Genomic DNA, 24,990 nt, shown 5'->3' with positions numbered 1-24,990 from the left:
GTATTTTCTTGTCAAAATCGCATTTTCCATAAAACTGCAAATCACATTTTCCGTCAAAAACACATTTTTCCGCCAAAACCGCAAAATAAAAAATTCCCACTAAAAGTGCAAAAAATCATTTCTCCACCAAAACCGCAATCGCACTTTTCCGTCATAACCGCAAAAATGTCATTTTGGCCAAATCCGTAAAAACGCATTTTCTACCAAAAAAACACTTTTTCATCAAAACCGCAAAATTGCATTTTCGGCCAAACCCTTAAAAGCACACTTTTCTGCCAACACCGCAAAAAAAATATCTTTCCATCAAAACCATAAAAATATTGTTTCGACCAAACCCGACAAAACATACCTTTCTGTCAAAACTGTAAAAATGCACTTTTCTTTCAAATCTACAAAAACATATTTTCCGCCAAAAAACGCAATTTTAGTCATTATTAACAAGTTCATCTGAATATAAATGCAAGTTAAAAAAATAGCCAACAAATATAGATGATTTATCTAAATACATATATGAAATATAAAAACGAAAAACATTTTTATCTAGATAAAATATCTAAAATAGATCATCTGGATGCATCTTTTAGATGTAGAAATGGACAAGGCCAAAGAGTAAAAGAACGCACTCAACATTACATATGTATCTCGGATTCAAATACCGTAACGATTTAGCACTAGGTGTTACACAAGTCAACCCGTGTACAACCCATACACATAGATTTAAAGTATTCAGTTTTTGTTAGTGTAGTATTAATAGGATTGTTTTATATTGATGATAAAAATTAAAAAAATTGCATATTTTATTAAAGCATCTAAAATATTTCAATTATTTGATATTCTATTTAAATCTGTATTATTTTATTTTGAATAAAAAAGTTAAATCAAACAAAAAATAAACATAAACACAGATTAATTTAGTATTAAATGGTTTCTAATTTTTATCATTCAAATCGACTCGAAAATCAGAAAAATAATCTGGAGTGAAACCAAATTTCATAAATATTTATACAGTTTCTATGTCTCTATTTTAAATACCTTAAAATCGAAAAAATTAAACAAACTGAATGCCTAGATTCGAAACGTGCATAGTCCGTGGCATAATTCCCGTTTGGAGTTCTCCGGGTCGGGTTGGGGCTCAGACCCGTTTCCAAAATCAAAATCACCGGGGCGCTAAAGGAAAGCATTCCTCTTTTGGGGAAATGGAGATTGAAGAAATCGAAGCGGTTCTCGAGAAAATCTGGGATCTGCACGACAAGCTCAGCGACGAGATTCACTTCATTTCCCGCTCTCACTTCCTCGACTCCCTCAAACCAGCTCCTAATAGATCGGAGAATACGAAGAAGAAGAAGAAGAAGAGCCATGGCTTAGGCGAAGAGAAGAAGCGGCAGGGATACGTCTTCATCAAAGGATTCGACAATAACGACGAGAACGCAACGATTCAAGAGGCGAAGAGCCTGTACGCGATCCGCACCGCGCTTGAGCACCTCGAAGACCAGCTTGAGTTTTTCCATGTGAGTCTCTCCGATTGGATTCGTGTTCTATTAGATTATCTTGAATTGAGCGGAATAGAGTTTTAGCTGATTTCTTGAAACGCTGCGTATTGTCGAGAATTGTTGTGTTGCTTTATCATTTAGACCCAAGAAAAGCAATATTCTCTTTGCAGCTCATAGTGTTAATGATCAATTTCATTATGTGCAGTTTATCTATCACCTGAGCATTAATTCTGAAAGAGAATATGTTAAACTTTATTTTTCTCTTTGCTTTGCAGACTATACATACACAGCAGCGAACAGAGAGAGATCTTGCGGTTGCGCGGCTGGAGCAGAGCAGGATATTACTAGCTATGAGATTGGCTCAACACCACGGCAAGAGCTACCGTGTCCTCGACGAAGCTCTTGCGTTTGTTGGCAGCTTTAAAAGCGACACTCGTTTCGTCTCGCCTCATCAACTTTACAGTTCTTCTCCAAACCCAACCGGAGAAAACTCTGCTCCTTGTGATGGAAATAAGCCCAACTTTGTGATCAACGCCTTTGCATCGGCTTTCGGGTTTGCCAAAAGAGCATTTGGGTTCAACCATCTGGGAGGCGTGCTTGGAAACGCTGCTATATTCACCATAAGCTTGGTCGCTATGCTACATCTTCACCAGGTGGCTACTAGTGAACATCATCATCTACAGAAGAGAGAAGACAGAAGAGAGATGTCTTCATCTGACATAAGCTTGGACGTGATGATGGCTCGTGGTTAAAGACTAGGGTTCGAACTTGTCTACACGTGATCAACTAAGATGAGAAGAGATAGTTGTTTGCACTCCATATGATGTAACGGGTTTGGACTTGGAAACAACAAAAATGTGTTTAGCTTGCGGAAATAATATCTATGCAGGTAGGTTGTGGGTTGAATGTATAGAGTTTGCAAAGATGGAGTATTATGGCTTCATTTCTATATGCTTTATTATAATGTTTCAGAATTGGTCGTGCTTCGCTACAGTCGCTTGAATTGATTGCTATCAAAACAACATAGTACCAATGTCATGCGAATCCGGCTGTTGTACCTAGTCCTTAGACTTCATGTTTTTCACTCTAATACGTTTTATGTGTCCCACACTCCAACTAAGTCGGAATCTAAAAACAATATCTTCATATGTTTAGGTACCTGAATGGATGGACATACACAGTTATATTACGGTCACTAGCTCTACATATTAAACAACAACAAACCTACTCACTGCCATATAAAATAACAGCAAAGAATAGAGCAACACGCAGCAAAGAACTGCTGCATCCTGAGGTTTAAATATAAAACATGCAAATGTGTGTATAGTTTTAATCCTTGGGATACGGATTCGGTAACCACTGAACTTGGTTAGTTTCTTTCTCAAAAGAAAAAAAAAACTTGGTTAGTTCAAATATAACCTCAACTCTCTGCAACTTGCTTATTTTTAAGAGATGTTAAAAATGGAACCTAAAAAATATTTTTTATGATAAGCATATTTTAATCAAATAATTACATAATTTTTTTAAATAGCATATACTTTTAATGAGGTATATATATATATATATATATTATTTTATCAGTATTAAAAATATATTTTCTTAATACTTAGTTTTTTTTAATTTTATGTTTTCTTTACTTCGTGGAACTTAATATAACCATAATCAAAATACCCAAGCAAATATGATTTCTCATTTTAAAATTATTTAAAATAATTTTAGTTTATTTTTCAATAAATCTAAGGCATACAATTATTTAGAAGTTATACAATATTTTAATTATTGTAAATATCAATATTCGTTCATGAGCTTACAAAACTTTATTAGTTATACATATGTATGTAATTTCCTATTGATCATCTCTTTATTTTTTAATAATTTTTAAAATCAACATATAATTTTAATAAATATTATGAAAATACATGCACATGTAACCGAAAAACAAAACTAATTTGATTTGACTTAATTATAATCAAAAATAATTATACATGAGTTTGAATTTGAAAGAATATACGTAACTCAATCTATTCGCAACATGAGTTACTCGACTAATCCAACAAATATCCAAAATCAAAGATTTAACTAAAATAAGAAAATATAATTGTATAATATAAATCTATTTATTTTTATACATATAAATTATAGGATGACTCAAAACATATTAATAAATAAAAATAAATATTAACTAATTATTACATATATTATACATATGCATTAGACTTCAGAATATTAATGTTATATTCATTTATGAATCAAACACTTCTGTTTATTTTTTATTTAATTCTAAGCATAATATATATTACTTTATACATAACCTTACTAAAATAATTTACATATCTAAGAAAATAACCAATCTAAATGCAAATAAAAATTTAATCAAAATTAAATATATTTAGAATAAAATATTATAGTTAAATTCAAAGAAATAGATACAATCCAATATAACAAGTGATAAATAAATCGATTGTTGACTCAAAAAACAACCAAATCAACTAGATTTAACATATCCAAAATCATATGTCTAATTAAAATAATATATATAATTAATATAAATTATATATGTAAATTATAAACTGATTGTTGATCAAAAAAAATTATAAACTGATTTAAAAGCAAAAATAAACATTATCAATTAATTATAATATATATTAACTATTTATACCGGTAGAGAATCACCTAGTTATAATATAAGTCGGTAATATCTCAACCCTAGCCTACGGTCCCTACCCTCAAGATATATTTGGTGCTTCGGATCTTACTTAAACTTTGAAGAATAAGCAAAATCAAACTGATACATGAACGGTAGGTCGTATGATGCCAAATGCAATGGTTTGATGCTTCGGATATAACATAAGTTCTGAATAATAACTACCAAATTAAATCAAATGTAGCAACTCCTTACAATTATTGATAATGGTGATAACAAGTTCATAAAACTCACCTAGAAGTTTCACTCTTATTGAGAGTTTTCAGATGTCAAAACAAAAGACTTCACATCCTTGAGCCATTGAAGATGCGATCTCTTGTCTTTGTTGACCATATAATCTGCCCAAAAGTTAGTAAGGGTGAGATTGATCCCTCTGATCTCCAAAAACTTGTGGACAGCCCTCTGCAAATTCTCATCCAAGTCACTGCATAAAACCCCAAAACTCAGTCACATAACAATTTTCAATCTCATAAATATATATATATATATATATAAGAAGCGCCTGTGAATCAAAACATACTCAAAGTCAGGTCCTTGGTAAGGATACTTAGGTTCATGGGGTTGTTGGACAACTAAACTGTCAATGACAATCTCATCGGCGAAAGCGTTGACTCCAAACTCGAGACAGAGACCATCATCATCTTTCGACACATCGACAACCATGGGAATCCCAGCTAGTAGTTCTTCATCATCTTGAGGAAGCTTTGGTTGTTCATCAAACAGATGCGCAGAAGGGTCAATATAGACAATAATGGTTTCATCATCAAACTTCCTAATCAGTCGCACAATTCGTTCAGTTGGAAGATCAATAATTTGGAAAGTAAACCATTCCGGCAACTGTTCAAAATTCAATATTCAAAACACATGAGAGAGAGAGATAGGGAATAAGGCAGATAAAAGGTATAGAACTTTTTTTTTGATAACTAAAGAAAAAGGTATAGAACTTACCTCCTCATTGTCAGGAGCGTCTTCGTCAACAACGGAGCTTTCGATCTCAGATTCGAGGAGGCTAAGCAGATTCGAGGAGGGGGTGATAGCCCTTACCGCCGAAATGCTCGAGAATGAAATCAGGCGGCTGCACTGATGGCTACCACCAAAAGTCACTCTCTGGGTACCAGTTTGGAGACTCGCCGGCGGAGAACTTGCCGCGCGGAAAGGAAGAGTACTGGCCACTGAAACTCGACAAAACAAAGACATTTTCTGTTCTAGGGTGGAGAACACTAAGACAGAGATTTAGGGTTTTAACTCTGAGAGAGAGGGAGATAAATAGAGGTATTTGAAAGTTGGTAAAATTCCCTGAGGGATTTCATTATCTTATGATGCCTTATAAAGGCTGAGTAGTTACACACAAGTTGTGACGTGATCTACAAGATATATCTTTACAACAGAAGATCTAAATACTAGGTATTCAAAAATATACAAGAGAATATTCTACAAACTGTTATAAAAGCTTTGCACATCATTAGATATTAACATGGTCACAGTTATTTCAAATTCGTAACATATTATTTTACCTGTCCACCAGGAGTTGTGAAGCTTTGCACATCATTAGATATTAATATGGCCACAGTTAGTTCAAATACGTAATATATTCTATTACCTGCCCAACAGGAGTAGATTGAGAGAAGCTAAAGTGCTCCTCGACAATCCTTTGATGCAGTCATCTTTCAGAGTTTTTTTCTTTTTGGTAAACGTCATCTTTCAGAGTTATTCGATCTTTGATCTTCTTCTTTTTTTTTTGCTCAACTTCGATCCTCTTATTTGCATATTTTATCTTTTTTCTGTAGTTTAAATAAGAAAAACGGAAGATATTTCCACGGATGGTGGTAGTAGTTTGGTTGTTTGCGCGACAGTGACCCATCAATGCATGGGTGAGGTGAGAGACCAACGCGGATGATGATACCTTAGGGCCTCATTGAACGACATTAGACACAAAGAAACAGTTATCAAACTTCAAGAGGACGTGTCATTAGCTTGCAAGATAAAAAAAAACTAATACGTGGTAGGTAGGGGCGTTTTAACCAAAACGAAGAACTAAAGGAAACAAAAAAAAAACTGAGTGGAACCACAAAAATATTAATATTCGAGTGATTCATATTTCTTTATATTTGAAATATTCAAACCAAACCAAATAGCAAAAAATCAAATAAATATCTAAATACATAAATATTTTAGTAATATTTAATATGAAATAAACAAGTACTATATAAACGATTTTTTAAATGAAATTTCCAAAATATAGTCTCAAAAATAAAAAAAATCAAATTATTTTCAAAGTTTTTCTATTACTCAAGTTTCTTTTACTTAAAATTTTACAGCTAGTTTAATTGATTTATTTTAAAATTTAATAGGTTGAACGATTAATAGGTTCGAAAACAAAAATTTTGCAATAGAAAAACACTAATTTAGTTGTTCTTTTGAGAATTTAGATGTTTTTTTTTGCATAAAATAATACGCTTGAAATGCATTTTAAATGAATACAAAATCACTTTATTCGCAACTATGTATAGTATATGATTTTGAGCTATGTATATCATCAATATAGATATTTTGAATAAAATAAAATACGTAAATTAGAAATATAGGGTTAACTATACATATCTTTGATTATTTTAGGATATATATTACTCGTTTGGATCCGGATATCAAATCTCTTTTACTCATTATCCGTTTAAGTATTTTGCTATTTCGGTTCGGATTTCGGCTTGGGTTTGGATTCAAATTCGGGTAACGGGTAAAATGCCCAACCCTAATCATAAAGATGCTTGTTTCTCTCCTCCCATATTTTGTATGTAGTAGTAGCCTATCACCCATGTAATATTGCCAATTTTCTCATTTTATTCGGGTATGCAGCAGACAATCAAACAAAAATATCATTCCATGAAAAAAGGTATACCTCAATTTTTATCCGGAACCTAAACATTATAAACAGTTCATACTAACAGTGGACCAACTCGACATTGGTTATGTCTTAATCGACAGTCTCAGCATAATATTCCAAATGACACAAGAGAAAAAAAAATGTATGTATTTGATCTTTTCCAATAGAATAAATGATGTATTTGATATTTTTTATGTAAATCAGATACCATTGAACAGAGTATTTTGTAGAATAGCATTCCACCAATCAAAAACTTATTTAAGCATACGAAGAATCGACAAAAAGAAATAGAAAAAGGAAAAAAGCTAAGGGATAAACTGAAAAAATTAATTCAAACTTTTTTTTTCAACAAAATTAAATCAAACCAGAAAAAAAATTAAAATACTTTTGCAGTTTTTTTTAAATAAATCTCCACCCTAAATATCTGAAAACTGGAAAAAAATTTCAAACAAAACCGAAATGAATTACGAAATGCCTAAATTTCATCGTATTTGCTGGAAAAAAAATCACGTGCATAGTCCGTGGCAGAAATACCTTATAAAGTTTCTGGGGCGGGTGTGCTCTGACCCGGTTCTGAAGAAGACTCAAGTGCAATGGACGCATACGGCATACCTTATGCATTCTGTGCGTGCATATTTGTATTCCTTTTTCTTAGATCTTATTCCCTCCGTTCCTAAAAAATGTATGTTCTGGAAAAAAATTTTGTTTTAAAAAGATAAATTTTTTACTTTTTCAATGTATGATTTTATGAAAAATTGTAAGTTTCAAAAAAATTAATGGTGTTTATTAAATTTTTATTGGCTTAAAGTTATGGAAAAATGTTATTCACAAAAAACAATGCATATTTAATGAGTTTTCTTAATATATGTGAAAAGTGTAGAATATGCATCTTTTAAAAACAGAGAGAGTATGATGTTTCTGTTGTATTCCTTTGTATTCCACGTAGCATTTCTACAATATTTATTGAAGTTTGTTTGTCTTATGGAGTTGAATCACATTTTCAGAACTAGAGATCCAGTTCAAAGAAAATGGAAAATAAGAAAAAGTCTAGTAAAAAAAGATAAGTACATTTTCACTACTTTTATACATAACTAATGTTCTGTTCAATAATAATAGTAAGTCGGTATTATCTCTACCCTACCCTACCCTACGGTCCCTACTCCCAAGATATATTTTGGTGCTTCGGATCTTACTTAAACTATGAATAATAAGCAAAATCAAACTGATACATTAACGGTGGGTGGTCGTAAATGATGCTAAATGAAATGGTTTGATGCTTCGGATATTACATAAAGTCTGAATAATATGACCAAAATCAACAATTATTGATAATGGTGATAACAAGTTCATAAAACATAAAACTCACTTAGAAGTTTCACTCTTATTTGAGAGTTTTCAGATGTCAACAAAAGACTTGACATCCTTGAGCCATCGAAGATGCTCTCTCTTGTCTTTGTTGGCCAAATAATCTGCCAAAAAGTCAGTGATGGTGGGATTGATCCCTCTGATCTCCAAAAACTTGTTGAAAGCCTTCTGCAAATTCTCATCCAAGTCACTGCATAAAAACCCCAAAAACCCCCAAAACTCAGTCATATAACAATATGCAATCTCATAAATATATATCTACTAATAATAGCAATCCCAATTAATTCCAAAGGTTGTGAATCCATTTATGTTGAAAGATTGTGTCTTTTGAAAAAAAGTGTAAATGGTTGTGTCTTTTCTAAAAGTTCTATGTTGTAAGGTTGTGTCTTTTCAAATTAATTCCTAAGGTTGTGTCTTTTCCAATTAATTCCTAAGGTTGTGAACTTCACTTATGTTGAAAGGTTGTATCTTTTGAAAAAGATGTGTAGAGGGTTGTGTTTTTTCTAAAAATTATATGTTGTAAGGTTGTGTCCTTCTAAAAATTGTCTAAAAGTTGTGACTATTCATAAGTATTTTTTAAAAAGTGAAAAGTTGTGAGTATTAGAAGAATGCGACTATTCAGATTGAAGGGTTGTGACTATTCAAATAGATTTTAAAAAATCTATAAATAGTCTCTCCCATGCATTTTTCAAATTTAAATTTTCACTAATCTACTAATAATAATAAAATGATGGAAAAAAAGTTCTAAACAGGTACATGGATACAGATTTTTAAAAGACATTCAAATGAAACGTTATAAACAAAAAATATTAGGAAGAGTTTTACGTGTTTGGATAGCTAAAAATTCAAAACGAAATAATGAAATCATTAGTCTTAACTTTTTTATACTAGATGAAAATGTTTGTTTTCCACACATACAAATTTGTTTATATTCATTCATGTTATTGCGTGATTTTCCTGATATTGTTGCTATTGTTAAACCAATCACAATTTGATATTAAGACGTACGAAACTTTAAATATCAGGAAAATATTGTACATGTTGGTGTTTGTAGTATTTACAAATGAACTATTACAACTATGATAAACAATTGTAACTATTCATAATGGTAAACTTTGGTGATGAACCATTGCAATTTTTGGTGTGGTTTACTAATCATTGCAACCTTTTACTCTTTATATAAAGGGTTGTGAAATTGTGTGTATTGCCAAATCATAATTAAAAATCTTGAAGAAACAAATCAAACACAAAATTTTATTTGTTATTCATGTATCTCTTAATTAGCAAACCGGTTTTTTTTTGTTAACCGTTGATGTTATCATTTTATATAGGAAAAAATTGCATCTAATTGTGAGGCTTGATTAAATTCTACAAACAAACGGACAAGATTTAGTTTTCTATAAGAAAATGACGTCTTCGTTTATTAAAGCAAAGAACATCTTTTATCATTCCCGAACCAACTCCTTCCCTCGAATAACAATGGCACCTCTCTTTTTTTTAACGAATATAATCGTGATTCAAAAACTAATAATCTTGGTTCAAAAAGACTTTGCCATCGTGATTCAATGTTTGATGTCCTCAATTTCAGAAAATATGTATATTTTGTAAAAGCATCCAATCCAGATTTTTGAGTTTATATCTCTACATAATCGTGATTCAAAACTAATAATCCATGTCGCTCTATCTCCACATCTAAAAGGTACTTTTCTAAATTGTATTTTCATCCATATTAAGAGAGAGACACTGGGTATCATTTACAACTTTGAAAATTGTTTCATTCAGCAAAAATTACAAGCGAAGGGTATCATTTTTTTAACAATAATTTTACATATAAAGTGTAACATTATATGTACTAGAGATTTTTTCCGCACTTCGTGCGGATTGTGTCTTATAAATTTATTTTATTAATAATATAATTTGTTGGCTTTTTTCTTTTACATTAACTTCTTGTTTTTCCAATGTTAGTTTTTCTTAATTTAAATTTATATGTTTATAATTTTTCATTTTTCTTGTTGTAGATGGAGAATTATATTTTTTATTGATGGTTTTTTGTATGTGACATAAACTTTTTGAAATTTTAAAATAATGTTATATATAGTACGATTAACACATTAAAGAAGAGAAACATATTCAGGCACATTTTATACAGGTTTTATATGCATAATTTTAAACATTATATATGTATATATTATAAGTTTGAAACATGTAAATGCTTTCTAAAGCTAAATACTTGTTCTGAGTTTACGTAACTTATCGAAAGTTTTATCTCTTTTTAAATTCAAATCACAGAAAAAAATATCAAAAAATCAGTATAGATGGGTTTTTGGGCTTTTAAATCAACACTGAAAAATTACATGAATCAGATAACAACAGTTTTATAAGCAACTGGATAAAATTTGACCGAGCCAAAGATTTTCACACAATATGTTCTTTCTTCTTCAAATTGCGAAGAGCCTATAGGCACAAGAAAAAAATCATAATTTTTGTTTTCACTTATATAACATTTTTTCTCATTTACACACGGAGTTTATTACACTGCTATAAGCAATGGAGAACTCTATTCATATAAGATTCACATCTATGTATTTTGACAAAGAAGAATTTTAGCCATCTTTAGTTTTGGAATGGACCAACTTCAGTCATATACACTATATTTTCTCTATGATTCAAATCTTACAATTTTAATATATGTGCAGATTTCCATGTGAAAAAGCACGCACGCCATCTATCATTCAACCTATTACTTTTTTCAAAGTAAACACTATAATCCTCGTTTGGTTATCTCCACAAACTAATCTCTTTGGATCAGTTTACTAAAAAATATGGATACTAAAGTCAGAAAAGAATATAAACACTATCAACAATAAATATTGGCACAAGACTACTTGGTTCAAGGAACATATTCCACGTAATGCGTTTATATCATGGCTGGCTTTGCGGAGAAGACTGCCAACCAAGGATCGCTTGAGGAGTTGGGGGTTAAATGTCTCCGGAACGTGCGTCCTTTGTAATCTGAAAATGGAGACTCACCATCATCTCTTCTTTGAGTGCTCTTTCTCTCGCTTGATATGGGAGCCTTTTTCTGCTGAAGTTTGGATTTCTCCTTCGGCTGATCTACACTCTGTTGCAGCCTGGATCAATCAACCTAGCGTCAACGCAGATGCGCATACTACTCCAGTCATCAAGCTCTACTTTCAGTCAGCCATCTACCTGCTGTGGAAAGAGCGTAATGCTCGTGTGTTCACAGCTGTCTTCTCACCTTCATCAGTCATCCTTGCCTCTCTCGACCGTATGATGCGTGACCGTCTCCTCTCTTACCCGGGAAGTTCTTCTTTCTCCTCTTCTCTACTTCTTTTTATCTTTCTTGTATAAGACCTCCTCAAGGTTTTTTTTACCTTGAGTTGTTGTTGGTTGTTTTTGTTTCCTTGCTGTAATAAGTTGTTTAAAAACAACAGTGTAACCTTTCAGAAAATGATAATCTTAATATCTTACAAAAAAAAAACAACAAATATTGACTTATTTATGTGAATATATATTTTATTTTAAATCATTATAGTGGACGAAGAAAACACCATAATTTGTACAACAAATTTTCTTAGATCACCTCATCATACTCACCATTTTACCATTTTAATTACATAATTTTACATGAGCTTCTTCACCCTCCCCGATTATTTTCTCTTTATTTATAACTACAATATAAAGTTATAAACTATATATATTATAAATTAATAATTTATTTACCCTTGAAGTCTAACGATTAAAAATAGAACATAATTCAATATAGACATATGATTCTATTAATAAATTAGCAGTTACAAATTTGAAATTTCTAGAAATATCAAAAGTCGTATGTTAGTTAATTATCTTCTAAATGATATTTATTTCTAATTTTTTTTGGATGAGAATATTTTGGCTGAGGTGGATAGTCCCAAAAGCCTTGAATTTAGTCCCGAAGAAAACACCATAATTTGTACAACAAATTTTCTTAGATCACCTCATCATACTCACCATTTTACCATTTTAATTACATAATTTTACATGAGCTTCTTCACCCTCCCCGGTTATTTTCTCTTTATTTATAACTACAATATAAAGTTATAAACTATATATATTATAAATTAATAATTTATTTACCCTTGAAGTCTAACGATTAAAAATAGAACATAATTCAATATAGACATATGATTCTATTAATAAATTAGCAGTTACAAATTTGAAATTTCTAGAAATATCAAAAGTCGTATGTTAGTTAATTATCTTCTAAATGATATTTATTTCTAATTTTTTTTGGATGGGAATATTTTGGCTGAGGTGGATAGTCCCAAAAGCCTTGAATTTAGTCCCTTTTATATAGTAGGATTCGCTTCTTACTAATTTTACTTCTGATGAATAGATTTCTCACTACATTCACCTTAAACCTTGTCATAAGAATGTGTTTTTTTTAGTGCACCAAGAATGTGTCTTTTATCATAATTTTTGTAGAAGTTATCTTTTTTTTTTTATCTAAAAAGATGTGTTTTTTTACATTTTAAAAACTGCATATTTTTTTTAACGATCCTCAAAATGTAGTGGAAGTATTTTAAATTTGACACATTATTCTTATATAGCAGTTAAAAAAAAAGACATATTACTCTTATATAATATGTTAAATTAATAAATATTATATATAAATGTGTTCCAATACGTATGGAACATTAAACTACGTAAAACCATACATGCAATGCAATTCAGTACATCACCGCCTAATACCTTTATAATTTTTAACTACTAAAATCAAAAGGTTTAGTGCATTCATTCGAGCATGGAAACGTTTACTTACATGGTGACAACAAAACTGCACTTGTTATTTATGCACATGAACTTTTTTATTTTTTGTGTCAACATGCACATGCAGTTTAATATGTGAAAGCTTACTTTCACAACTTTTCGTTGGTAACCGTCAATCCAGAAAAATTAAAGACATGCAGTACAAAAACAATTTCAAGTACACGCTTGATCTTCTTTAAACAAAACATGATTATCTATGATTTTAATCACCTTAATGTAACAAGAGTTTCACTTTTACAGATTTATTCACAATAAAACCATTCATGTAAATCCACTCACGCTAGCTTATACATTTATTAAATTCTCATGCCAAAAGATAATTGTTTTCAGAAAACATGCATGTGAAATATAAAACATGTAAGGTTGTGTCTTTTCAACATAAAACTACTGAAATTATAAAATTTTGTTTAAATATATCTTTTCATCATAAAAATGTATATTTAAATCCTTAAGATGTGTTTATAATTATTTAAAAGTAATCCCAATTAATATTAAAATTGTGTCTTTTCAATACGTAACTATTGAAAAGAATTGTAAAAAATGTTTAGATTATTCGTCATAAGAACGTTTCCCCACATCCAAAGGTTATGTGTTTTTCATTATTTAAAATTTAGGGTAAAGAATCAAGTCTTTTCATTGTAATTTGTATATGTTTTAAGTAGGTTTTCATAAAACATTAGGGTGCTTTTTTAATGATGTGTCTATTTAAAATATATTGTAAATGTACCATTTTAAAATAATTACTTATAATCTGAAAAGTTATGACTATTCATATAGATTTTTTTAAAAAATATAAATAGTTCATGTCCATGAGTTTTTATGATTGAATATAGTTATAGATGAACATTGGTTTTTAAGAATTGCATTACTTTTTAAAAAGTTGTTAAAATGTTTAAAATACGTCTTTTTTTTTGGTTAAAGGCTTATAATTAATAAGGATATGATTCATCATAAAAAATTGCATTTCTTAAAAAATAATTGTCACAATGTCTAAAATGTATATTTTCTCTAAATAATGTCAAAGTTGCAACTTTTCATCTAAACAAAGTGTCTTTTCATCTCAAAGTGGGATTGCTTTAAAAATATTGGTTTTATTTAAGTAATGTGTTAGTTTATATAATAAGTGTTGGTATTTTATAAGAACTCTCGCAAAAATTAAAAAAAAATATTATAAATGAGACGGGTCATATTAACGTAAATCAACATATTGATTTATTACAATATTCAATTTTCTGAATATTCATTTTCAATAAATAAAGCAGGTAGATAAATATACAAAATAACAATTACCAATATATAAATTATAATTGTTTAAAATTATAAACTAATAATTTTAATATTATGTCTTAAATAGGAAAAAAAATTATATATCATGCAAAAAAAATTGCATTTTGTTCAAAAAGTGGTTGAAGATAACTATCATGTGAAAAATGTATGAAAAAACTTAAAAAGGATGAAGACACAATTGTATGCAATATGTCTTTTGATAAAAAATTAAAGGGAACATTAATGTTTATAAAATATATATATATATATATATATATGAATACTTTGTAAATCATATTTTAATCATCAAAATTAAATTTAATTATTTATATAATTTAATTTTTTTATCAGACATATAAAATTATAAATTATAGATTATAATATATTTTTTATAAAATGAGTTCCCGTGTGATATCGCACGGGCTCTTTGCCTAGTATATATATAAGAAGCCTCGTTGAATCAAAACATACTCAATGTCAGGTCCTTGGTAGGACCACTTAGATTCTGGGCGTTGTTGGACAGCTACACTGTCAATGACAATCTCATCGGCGAAAGCTTTGACTCCAAACTTGAGACGGAGACCATCATCATCTTTCGACACATAGACACCCATGGGGATCCCAAATACTAGTTCTTCATCATCTTGAGGAACCTTTGGTCGGTCAATTAGGACAAGAATGGTTTCATCCCCAAACTTCCTAGTCAGATGCAGAACTCGTTCAGTTGGACGATCAATCATTTGGAAAGGAAACCATTCTGGCAACTGTAGATTTTAAAACACATGAGAGAGAGATAGGGAATATGGCAGATAAAGAAGTATAGAACTTACCTCGTCATTGTCAGGAGCGTCTTCGTTAATAACGGAGCTTTCGATCTCAGATTCGAGGAGGCTAACCAGATTCGAGGAGGGTGTAAGCGCCGAAGTGCTCGAGAATGAAATGAGGCGGCTGAACTGATGGCTACGACCAAAAGTCACTCTCTGGGCACCAGTTTGGAGACTCGCGGCCGGAGATCTAGCCGGACGGAAAGGAAGAGTGGCCACTGAAACTGGACAAAACAAAGACATCGCCGTTCTAGGGTTTGTGGGAAGAACACGAAGAACTCTGAGAGAGAGGGAGATAAATGGAGGTATCTGAAAGTTGGTAAAATTCCGCCTTATAAAGGCTGACTAGTGACGTGATCTACGAGATCTTTACAACAGAATACTAGGTATATTCAAAAATATACAAGAGAATATTCTAATATTTCACTAATAGTATTCACAAGAGATTTAAAGCAGTTGTTGAGGATCTACACGACAAACTCAGCGACGAGATTCACTTGATTTCCCGCTCTCACTTCCTCAAATCCGTTAAACCAGCTAGCTAATAGATCGGAGAAGAGGAAGAAGAAGAGCCAGGGCTTAGACGAAGAGAAGCGTCAGGGTTACTACGTCATCATCAAAGGACTCGACGTTTGATTGATTTATGTTAGATTATGCTGATTTGATCGGGGATCGAGAGTAGCTTTGTTAATCTTAGGGTTTTGAGCTGATTTCTGAAATCGATTGTGTATCTTCTTGGTGATTGTTGCGTAGCTTTCGTTCGTTTAGACTATGAAAGATCATCATACAGTGAGCATTGTATATTCACACTCTTGTGCTCATTGTGGTAAGCAGTCTATTAGCTAGCTAGGGTTTATGGAATACCCGTTTAGGTTCGATCTCCTACTTCTTGTTATAACATTGTCCCATTTGCTTCTTTTTTTTGTATAAGTTGCTTTCCTTTCTTTTAGATTATATGTAACTGGCCACCAGTGAACATCATCATCTACAGAACAAAGAAGACAGAAAAACATAAAGAAGAGAGATGTCTTAATCCGAAATAAGTTTGGACCACTCGGACGTGATTATGGTAGTGGTTAAAAACTATGGATCGAACTTGTCTACACGTGATACTCAGTGCATTTTGCTTAAAGCAAAGGAATTAAAGACAAAAAAGTGAAAACTAAGAGAGAAATTGCCAAAAATACCACATTTATAGTATTACTTTTCATGTTTACACTAACTATTTGTATCCTCATTTTTAGTGAAAAATTGCTACAAATAGCATATTCATAGTACCACTTTTCATGTTTACACTAACCACTTTTACCATCACTTTTAGTGAAGGGTAAACGACACTTATACTCTTAGGGTTAACTAATCCAGACTTAGGGTTTAGAGTTGAGGGGTGGGGTAGGGTTTTTGGAATGTGAAATTTAAGATTCTAATATAAATAAATGTTTAAAAAATATAATTTTTTTTAAAAAATAGTTTGAAAAAATAGTTTCAAACATAATTTTCGATTTTCAAAAAGAAATTTGAAAAATAAAATAAAAAAAAAGTTTTTGAAAAAAAAAGAATTAAAAAAAAGTTTATTAAAAATTTAGAATTTAAAAAAGTATAATTCGAAAACATAAAAAAAAATTATATTTTTTATTTTATTTTTATTTTATTTTTATTTTTTTAATAATGATTTATTATACATATAAATAGCAAGGATATAAAAGTCTTTTGCCACTTAATGAAAATGTACTTTTAAAAATGTCTCTTTAATGATGGTAAATATGAAAAGTGGTAGCCTGAAAATAGTAAACATAAAAATTCCCCGTTAGTGAAAAAATGTATTTTTGAAAATATCTCTTTAGTAGTGGTAAACATAAATAATTATACCAACAAAGTGGTAAACATGAAAATTTATGGAACTAAAAAGAGAAGAGATAGTTGTTTGTTCTTATATGATGTTCTGGTTTTCTACAAAAAGAAAAAACAAAAAATGTAATTTAGCTTGTGTGTTTGATTTGTTGATTTCAAGTGTGGTTAGGCTTCTATTTCTCTTCTGTAGTGGCAAATTCTCTTGTTGAGCATAGTGAAGATTGATGTATGAAACAGGCCATTATCGGCCCATCTGTATTCCAAAACTCTCCAGCCCTAGTTTGCTACATCTTAGGCCATCACTCCATTTATCAATTCCTTTCTTAGCCTCAACAGCTAAAGCAATTTTCTCTAATTTTATTTCATTTCTAGCTCCAAAATAGAATAATTATATTCATCAATTTTTTTTGTATTCTACGTTCTATTTTTAACTAAATTCAAGGAAAAATTAATTCTATTTTTAATTATTCAATTTGAAATAAAAATAGAATAATACATTGAAAACAATTCTTAGTAGATTTGAACTTTCTATGGCCGAGTGGAACAAATATTGAATTCTTAGTTTATTACTTGTATTCTGAAATTAGTAGAATTGTTTATAGTGTAAAATATACAATATTTACATAGCTTCTAATCCTAAAAAATTACTGTGATTTGTTTTGGGTTATTTTTATATGAATTGTGATGTGAACAAAGCAAAGATAAGCGGGAGGATAAGGTATCAAGATGACAAAAAGGGGGAGAATGTAATGAGAGCAGACTTGGTATTATTATGAAGGAAGCTTTAATGTGAATGTAGCAAAACTCCTGTTCTTAACATCTGCTTTGTCTCTCATTTTTTTTCTTTGAATTTTTCTTTTGTCCACATAACTTTATCTCTACACTCTTCTTTAACATTATAAATGTCATCATGCTTTTCATTCTATATTTGCGTGCGGCCATTTCATTTTCATTTTGTGAACATGTTTTTCAATGTGTGATTAGACAAATATATAATACCATATGGACTATGCAAATATTGTCTTGGCACACCTTTGTAGGTCCCGGTTCGCATTATGGGAAATGTCACTCCGGGTTTCCTGTTAAATAAGACCCAATATATTTTTTTGTCTAAAATTCCAATTCCACTAGGCAATAACACCCCCTATTTTTTTTTTTTTTAGAAGGCACCTAAAATTGACATGGCAAACAAAATACCTTTTCACCCACATAATACCAAATAGTATACGATAATATAAATCTTACAAATAAAAAATTAACCTAGTTGGTAAATTTGAAAAAAACATGTTTATCATTAGAACTGAATAACAATAGAATAAATTTACTTACGATTTTGTAATTGATAAAGAAAAAAATTATAAAACCACGATGTCCTTTCGTCAATTTGTCACTTCACGAACAGGAAGTAATATTTGAATTTGGTGACTTTCGTTCTAAAACAAGTAAAAACTATGTTTAGTCAGACGACAAATAGTAATCACGATAACCAAAGTCATACTTGTAATCACACAACATACTCATTTTTCTGTCTTAATCATTTTTGATCTTTCTGTATTTAACTCGTTCAAGAAGACGAAAATCTTCTCCCATGCGGATATAATTTTATTACAAATATTTATTTACGTTTTATTAATTCTCATGATAAGTTATTATTTATGTTTTCAAAAAAGTTAAATCAGAGATCAAATTATTTATATATGACAAAATGTTTCATCAAAATATATATATTTATTATTGTGCTGAAATTTAAAACACTTACATCTTAAAAATATTTAGAAAATATCTTTATACAAATGTTTTTACTTGTTTAATATTTAATTATAAATTGTTTTATACTGTATTTTTAAATTTTTATAATAGAAAATATTATTTCAAGATAACATTAATTTGCCAAAAATGTTTCATTAAAATATATAGGTCTATTATTGTGCTGAAATTTAAAACACTTACATCTTAAAAATATTTAGAAAATATTTGTATACAAATGTTTTTACTTGATTAATATTTAATTACAAATTATTTTATTTTTTATTTTTTGATTTTTATAATAGAAAATATTATTTCAAGATAACATTAATTTAATTATAAATTGTTAATATATTTAATTATGAATTGTTTTACATTTTAATTTTTAAATTTATAAATAGAAAAATATTAATTCAAGATAAGAACATAATATATGAGAATTATTCTATTTTTTTTAAAATGATATTATTAATATAAATTTATTTTAAGTTATATATAAAAATTCATTCATGGTATAATTGATTAGGACGGGGATATCCCGACCTTACCATCATTATGTCTTTGCAATATTACTTGGTTCAACTCTATTTGTGATATTTTCTCGTATGTGGGACTCTCTATCTTTTTGGATAGATAATCGATCATTTTTTATTTTAATAGTGACTAGTTTTTATACAAAGTCAAGTCAAGAATAATAATCGAACTGGAGGAGCTTGCCAGGATGGCTTGGTAAGCAAGCAACCAGGGGTTTATTTCTGTTTTAGCGGTTTTAATTTTTAACGTGAAAATTCGAATGAAAAAAATTATTTTGTAAATAATTGTATTGATGTTGATTAATCATAACGAAAAGGTTTGGACACACTAATAATTGATGGAAAAAAAAGACAAACTAATAATTATGAAATAGCCAAGTTGTTTCATAACGAAACGACAAAAGCTGATGTAACAGGTAGAAAGTGTTTTGCCACTTCTAATTAATTATTAACATATGTTAATATATTATTTCATATCATTCTTCTTTTGTTACCATTTAGGGAAAAAATAACAGTGTAAATCTTGACGCAGACAGCCTATCCTAACGGTTAAAAGTCATCAATTTAGCTTAGCTTCTCTTGATCCAACTCTTAGGGAACATGAATTGGATTAAATGTTCGGGTACGAATAGTATCTGATTTGTGACCATCTCTATAATGTAGAACATATAACAAAAAAAAAACACAGTAGATGTGTAAGTAAAATTTCACGTATCTGTTTTATTTCATTTATAGTTAAAATGTTTTTATTGGACAAAACAGTATATGCATATTAACTATCAAAGCCCACAGAAAGTAAGTAATTATATATTTAATATGTCTATTCTAGCCAACCATAATTGAAATAATTGTGGAATATTATATCGAACTCTAGAATTTTCAATTCATAAAATGAATTTTTAAATATTCGGGTATACTGTAAATTCGTAAAGCATAAAATAATATTCATAATATATTTAACACTTTTCTTACTTATACACGATTTAGTTTTGGTCATTGACTATCAAATACATTATGCAAGCTATTGTTTTCATTTTATTTTCCATTTTATGCAAGCTATTTTTTCCATTTTTTCATCATCTATTAATACTTTTTCTTTCTTTAACAAGATTTAGTTTCATTCCATGTGTCAAACGAATCATCAAGTGCCGGTTATGAATTAGACAGCTATAGTTTGATCCCATACTTCCACAGTTCTGAACGCGTGAGCTAATAAAGATAAGTTTCTGAACTTTCTTTTATTTCTTTTGAACCTTAAGTTTCTTACAACCATTACAAATGCTTTATATAGAGAACTTAGACTAGGGTTTTGCTCTAGGCTTCTTCGTCTCTTAGTGCTGCATAACGGTTTTGGACTGAGACAGCCTGTGCTTTAACAGCTGGCTTGTCCTGTTGCTTTTGCTTTCCGTATTGTCCAGCATGCTCTTTACCCTTATGCTCTGTTTTGTCTTGATTGCAGGTAGAAGACCGTTGAGAAGATGATGGCGATTTGGGCTTCTCCAAGTTGGGCTTCGATTCTTGTCTGAACTGGTAAATGGGTTTCGCTGAAACTGGACTTGACCCACTTGTGATGATAGGCCCCCTCAAACTTTGTGCACCGATTGCAGCGACACCAAGTTTGCTTCTGAGAGAGGAAAAAGCTTCATGCGGAAGAGATTTGGTGAAGATATCAGCTATCTGATGTTGATTCGAGATATGCTTCACCTCCAGAGCACCAAGAGCAACTCTTTCTCTGACATAGTGATAGTCAAGAGCAAAGTGTTTGGTCTTGGAATGAAAGGAAGGATTCGCGGACAGAAGCACTGCAGACAAGTTATCGCAGAGGAGCAGAGGCGTTGTCAGAAGAGGCAATCCAAGCTCACGGAAGATTGAACTAAGCCAGGTAATCTCAGAAGCCGTCTCTGACAGTGTTCGATACTCAGCCTCTGTAGAACTCTTAGACACAGTAGGTTGTTTTCGAGAAGACCAAGAGATTAGATTCTTCCCTAGAAATGTACTGTATCCACCGGTAGATCTCCTTGTTGAGCTGCATCCTGCCCAATCACTATCACTATATGCAGTGAGAGTGAAATCTGTGTCTTTGTGTAGAGATATACCCATTGTTAGAGTTCCTTTAACATATCTGATGATGCGCTTGAGCAGGTGAAAATCAGATACAGTCGGCGAGTGCATCTTCTGACAAACATAATTGACAGCAAACTGGATGTCAGGCCTGGTCAGCGTCAAGTACTGAAGCTTCCCTGCAAGGCTGCGGAAGTAAGTAGGATGTGAGAAGAGCTCTGACTTGTCTTCTACTCTGTTCAGTTGCTGAGGAAGGGGAGTAGCTATTGCTTCACACTCAGTCATTCCTGCTACTGCAAGTAAGTCTTCTGCATACTTCTGTTGGCACAGAAACAAACCTTTTTGATGTTTCTGAACCTGAATCCCCAAGAAATAGTGTAGCTCTCCCATATCAGTCATTCTAAACTCTTGATTAAGTTGTTGTAGAAGACGAGCAAGACACGCTGAGCTGTTGCCAGTTATTACCATATCGTCCACATATAGTAACAGAATGATAATGTCTTGCGCCGTTTTGTAGACAAACAGAGATGGATCAGACTTGGAGCAACAGAATCCAAAGTCGATCAAGAATGAGCTGAACTTATCGAACCAGGCACGAGGAGCTTGCTTCAACCCGTAGATCGCTTTATTCAACTTCCAAACATGACGAGGATTCTCTTGATCGATGAATCCAGCCGGTTGTTTCATGAACACTGTCTCCTGTAGATCTCCATGTAAGAATGCGTTTTTAACATCCATCTGTCTTATCTCCCAGTTTAATACCGTAGCCATGTGCAAGATAGTTCTTACTGACGCCATTCTCACAACTGGACTGTAGGTTTCAAGATAGTCTATACCTTCCTCCTGCTCGTTTCCTTTCGCAACAAGCCGTGATCTGAGTTTCTTGAAGCTTCCATCAGCATTCAGCTTCACTCGATGCACCCATCGATTGCCTAGAACGTGCATATCTTCAGTTCTGGGAACAAGTGTAAAGGTATTAGTCTCTTTACACGAATCAAACTCTTCTCCCATTGCATTCCTCCATCCTGTATGTTTTAGAGCTTCTGCGATAGTCCGTGGTTCCGGTATTGATACTTTTTGTGTTAACAAAGCGTATCTTGGATTAGGCTTAACCGTTCCAACTTGAGACCGTGTAACCATCGAGTGTCGTTGATTAACAGGCTCAGGAGGTGGAGTGGGAACCGGGACTGGACTGGAAGCAGGAACTGACGATGAAGATGAAGCTGATGACACCACAGATGATATCTCAACACTCGCAGGCTGTTGTAGAGAAGGCAAAGGAGGGAAGTCATTTTCTGTAAATAAGGGAACTGCAGCTTGATGAACTGCCTGATCCACTTCAGCTTCCTTTGGTGGCATGGTTTCGGATGGTGTGGGTGAATCAAAACTCATCTGCCAAGCTTTGAGAAGAGGAGTCAAGACAGACGGATGACTTGTCTTGTAAGCATTCTCAAATGGGAAGTCTGATTCATCAAATATGACGTGCCGTGTGATGTAGACTCGACCAGTAGGCGGGTACATACATCTATATCCCTTATACCTGTCGTTGTAGCCTAGAAACACACATTTTAATGATCTAGGATCAAACTTGTTGCTTGCATAGTTGCGTAGAGTAGGATAGCACGCACATCCAAACGTTCGTAGAAAACTGTAGTTCACCTCCTTTCCAAACAACTTCTGATAAGGTGTCTGATGATTTGGCAGACTTGTTGTAGGAAGAAGATTGCTCAGGAACGTTGCTGTGAAGAACGCTTCTACCCAGTAGCGCAGAGGCATCTTGCTATCAAACATCATCGTCAACCCAAGCTCAGTGATGTGACGATGCTTGCGCTCAGCCAGACCGTTCTGTTGCGGGGTATGGGGACACGAAATTTGCTGTCTTATCCCATCCTTTTGCAAGTGAGAGAGAAACGCAGAACTGATAAACTCTCCTCCACCATCACATTGAAAGGTACCAATTCTGCATCTTAGTTGGTTCTCTACTAACGCTTGAAACTTGCAAAAGATTGAAAGGAAATCTGATTTATATTTCATAGGATAGAGCCAACAAAAACGTGACCAATGGTCTATAAAGATTACATAGAATCTGAAGCCCTGAACTGATGTTGTTGGTGCAGGACCCCAGAGATCACAGTGTATCTTCTCCAAAGGCCGAGACGCGACATAGCTAGAAGACTGAAATGGTAAGCTACTGCTCTTGCCAAGTTGACACGATGAACACATCTTCTTGGAACTTGAACTTATTTTGATGAAACTAGTTGCTGACAGATGTTGAAGAACTTGCTGATGAGGATGCCCAAGTCTCCTATGCCAAACAGCGTCTGAAGCAGAATGCTGTCTAGAGGAGTAGAGAGCTTTTATTGACGGCTTGTTCTCCACTCTGTACAGACCCTTATCCTTTCTTCCCCTGGTGAGTACCATCTTTGTATTCTTGTCCTTTATAGAAACCCCAACATTATCAAACTTTACTGAACAAGGATAATCATCTGTGACCTTTGAAACAGATAGAAGAGATTTCGTAATCTGAGGGCATACAATGACATCTTTAAGAGGAAGTTTACCTGAGGAGGATGCAAGAACAGTAGATCCGGTATGTGTAATAGGTAAGTAGCTCCCATCACCTATCATGACTGTGTCAGAACCATGATATGGTTGAGACTGATGCAGGTTCCTAGTTGAGTTGGTGATATGAGCAGATGCACCGGAGTCAGGATACCACTCAGAACCGGAATCTTCTGATACTTCAGTAATGCGCATGGCTGCAAGAGCTTGCGGAATCTCCTCAAGTTGATAACTACTGTCGAAACGATGGTAGCATTTCAGAGCATGATGGCCAGGCTTGCCACAGATCTGACAAGTGGGACGTGTATCCCCTTCGAACGAAGACGAGATCTGCTGATGAAAGCCTCTCCCTCTCGTACTATAGGAACCACGTCCACGTCCTCTGCGACCACCACGACCGCGAGAAGAGTAGTAGTTGCCTTGCTGATTTGTACGAACAGTCGCAAAAGCAAGATGAGGAGTCACCTCTTGACCGCTGTTGTAACCTTGAAGTCTGTCATCGAATGCTACCAGACGTGGAAAGATAGATTCAAACGTTGGAGGTGGAACAGTGTCTATGGAACCTTCAATAGCTGTCTTGATAGGCTCATAGTCACGTCCTAAACCTCGAAGGGCCGAGAAGATCTTCATAGCTTCAGTCAAAGGCGCACCAATAGATGCAAGTTGATCACTCAGAGCTTTGACTTCATGCAGAAAATCAAACATCTTCTTTCCATCTTTGGACAAAGTTTGCATCTTGTGTTGAAGCTCGAACATGCGAGAGTTGGAGGGTCTGTTGAAGTGAGTCTCTAACGTGGACCAGATCTCACTTGCCGTCGTGCAGTTCACCACCATGGACTGAAGAGTATCGGTGATAGATCCAAGAAGCCATGACTGA

At 32.4% G+C, this 24,990-nt stretch overlaps 3 protein-coding genes across 3 annotated transcripts; 1 reads left to right on the top strand and 2 right to left on the bottom strand.

Moving 5' to 3' along the window:
- The first annotated feature begins 1,046 nt into the window (after positions 1-1,046).
- Positions 1,047-2,464, top strand: LOC106437565 (plastid division protein PDV1-like). Its single transcript, XM_048773804.1, has 2 exons — positions 1,047-1,508; positions 1,766-2,464. The coding sequence occupies exons 1-2, from the start codon at positions 1,062-1,064 to the stop codon at positions 2,240-2,242; spliced, it is 924 nt and encodes a 307-aa protein (XP_048629761.1). The 5' UTR covers positions 1,047-1,061; the 3' UTR covers positions 2,243-2,464.
- Positions 2,465-4,340: 1,876 nt separating this feature from the next.
- Positions 4,341-7,823, bottom strand: BNAC03G15090D (uncharacterized protein At2g39795, mitochondrial). The gene is made up of 3 exons (XM_013884919.3): positions 5,143-7,823; positions 4,715-5,031; positions 4,341-4,618 (listed from the first exon to the last, which is right to left on the bottom strand). Exons 1-3 carry the CDS (start codon positions 5,389-5,391, stop codon positions 4,444-4,446), a joined length of 741 nt encoding a protein of 246 aa, XP_013740373.2. The 5' UTR covers positions 5,392-7,823; the 3' UTR covers positions 4,341-4,443.
- Positions 7,824-7,861: 38 nt separating this feature from the next.
- LOC106443389 (uncharacterized protein At2g39795, mitochondrial) lies at positions 7,862-16,374 on the bottom strand. Its single transcript, XM_013884952.3, has 3 exons — positions 15,367-16,374; positions 15,008-15,300; positions 7,862-8,630 (listed from the first exon to the last, which is right to left on the bottom strand). Exons 1-3 carry the CDS (start codon positions 15,601-15,603, stop codon positions 8,471-8,473), a joined length of 690 nt encoding a protein of 229 aa, XP_013740406.1. The 5' UTR covers positions 15,604-16,374; the 3' UTR covers positions 7,862-8,470.
- Between the last annotated feature and the right edge of the window lie 8,616 nt (positions 16,375-24,990).

The sequence above is a fragment of the Brassica napus genome, chromosome A3 (assembly GCF_020379485.1).
Source record: "Brassica napus cultivar Da-Ae chromosome A3, Da-Ae, whole genome shotgun sequence".
NCBI classification, from domain to species: Eukaryota; Viridiplantae; Streptophyta; class Magnoliopsida; order Brassicales; family Brassicaceae; genus Brassica; species Brassica napus.
This window is presented reverse-complemented; position numbering and strand designations above follow the sequence as displayed.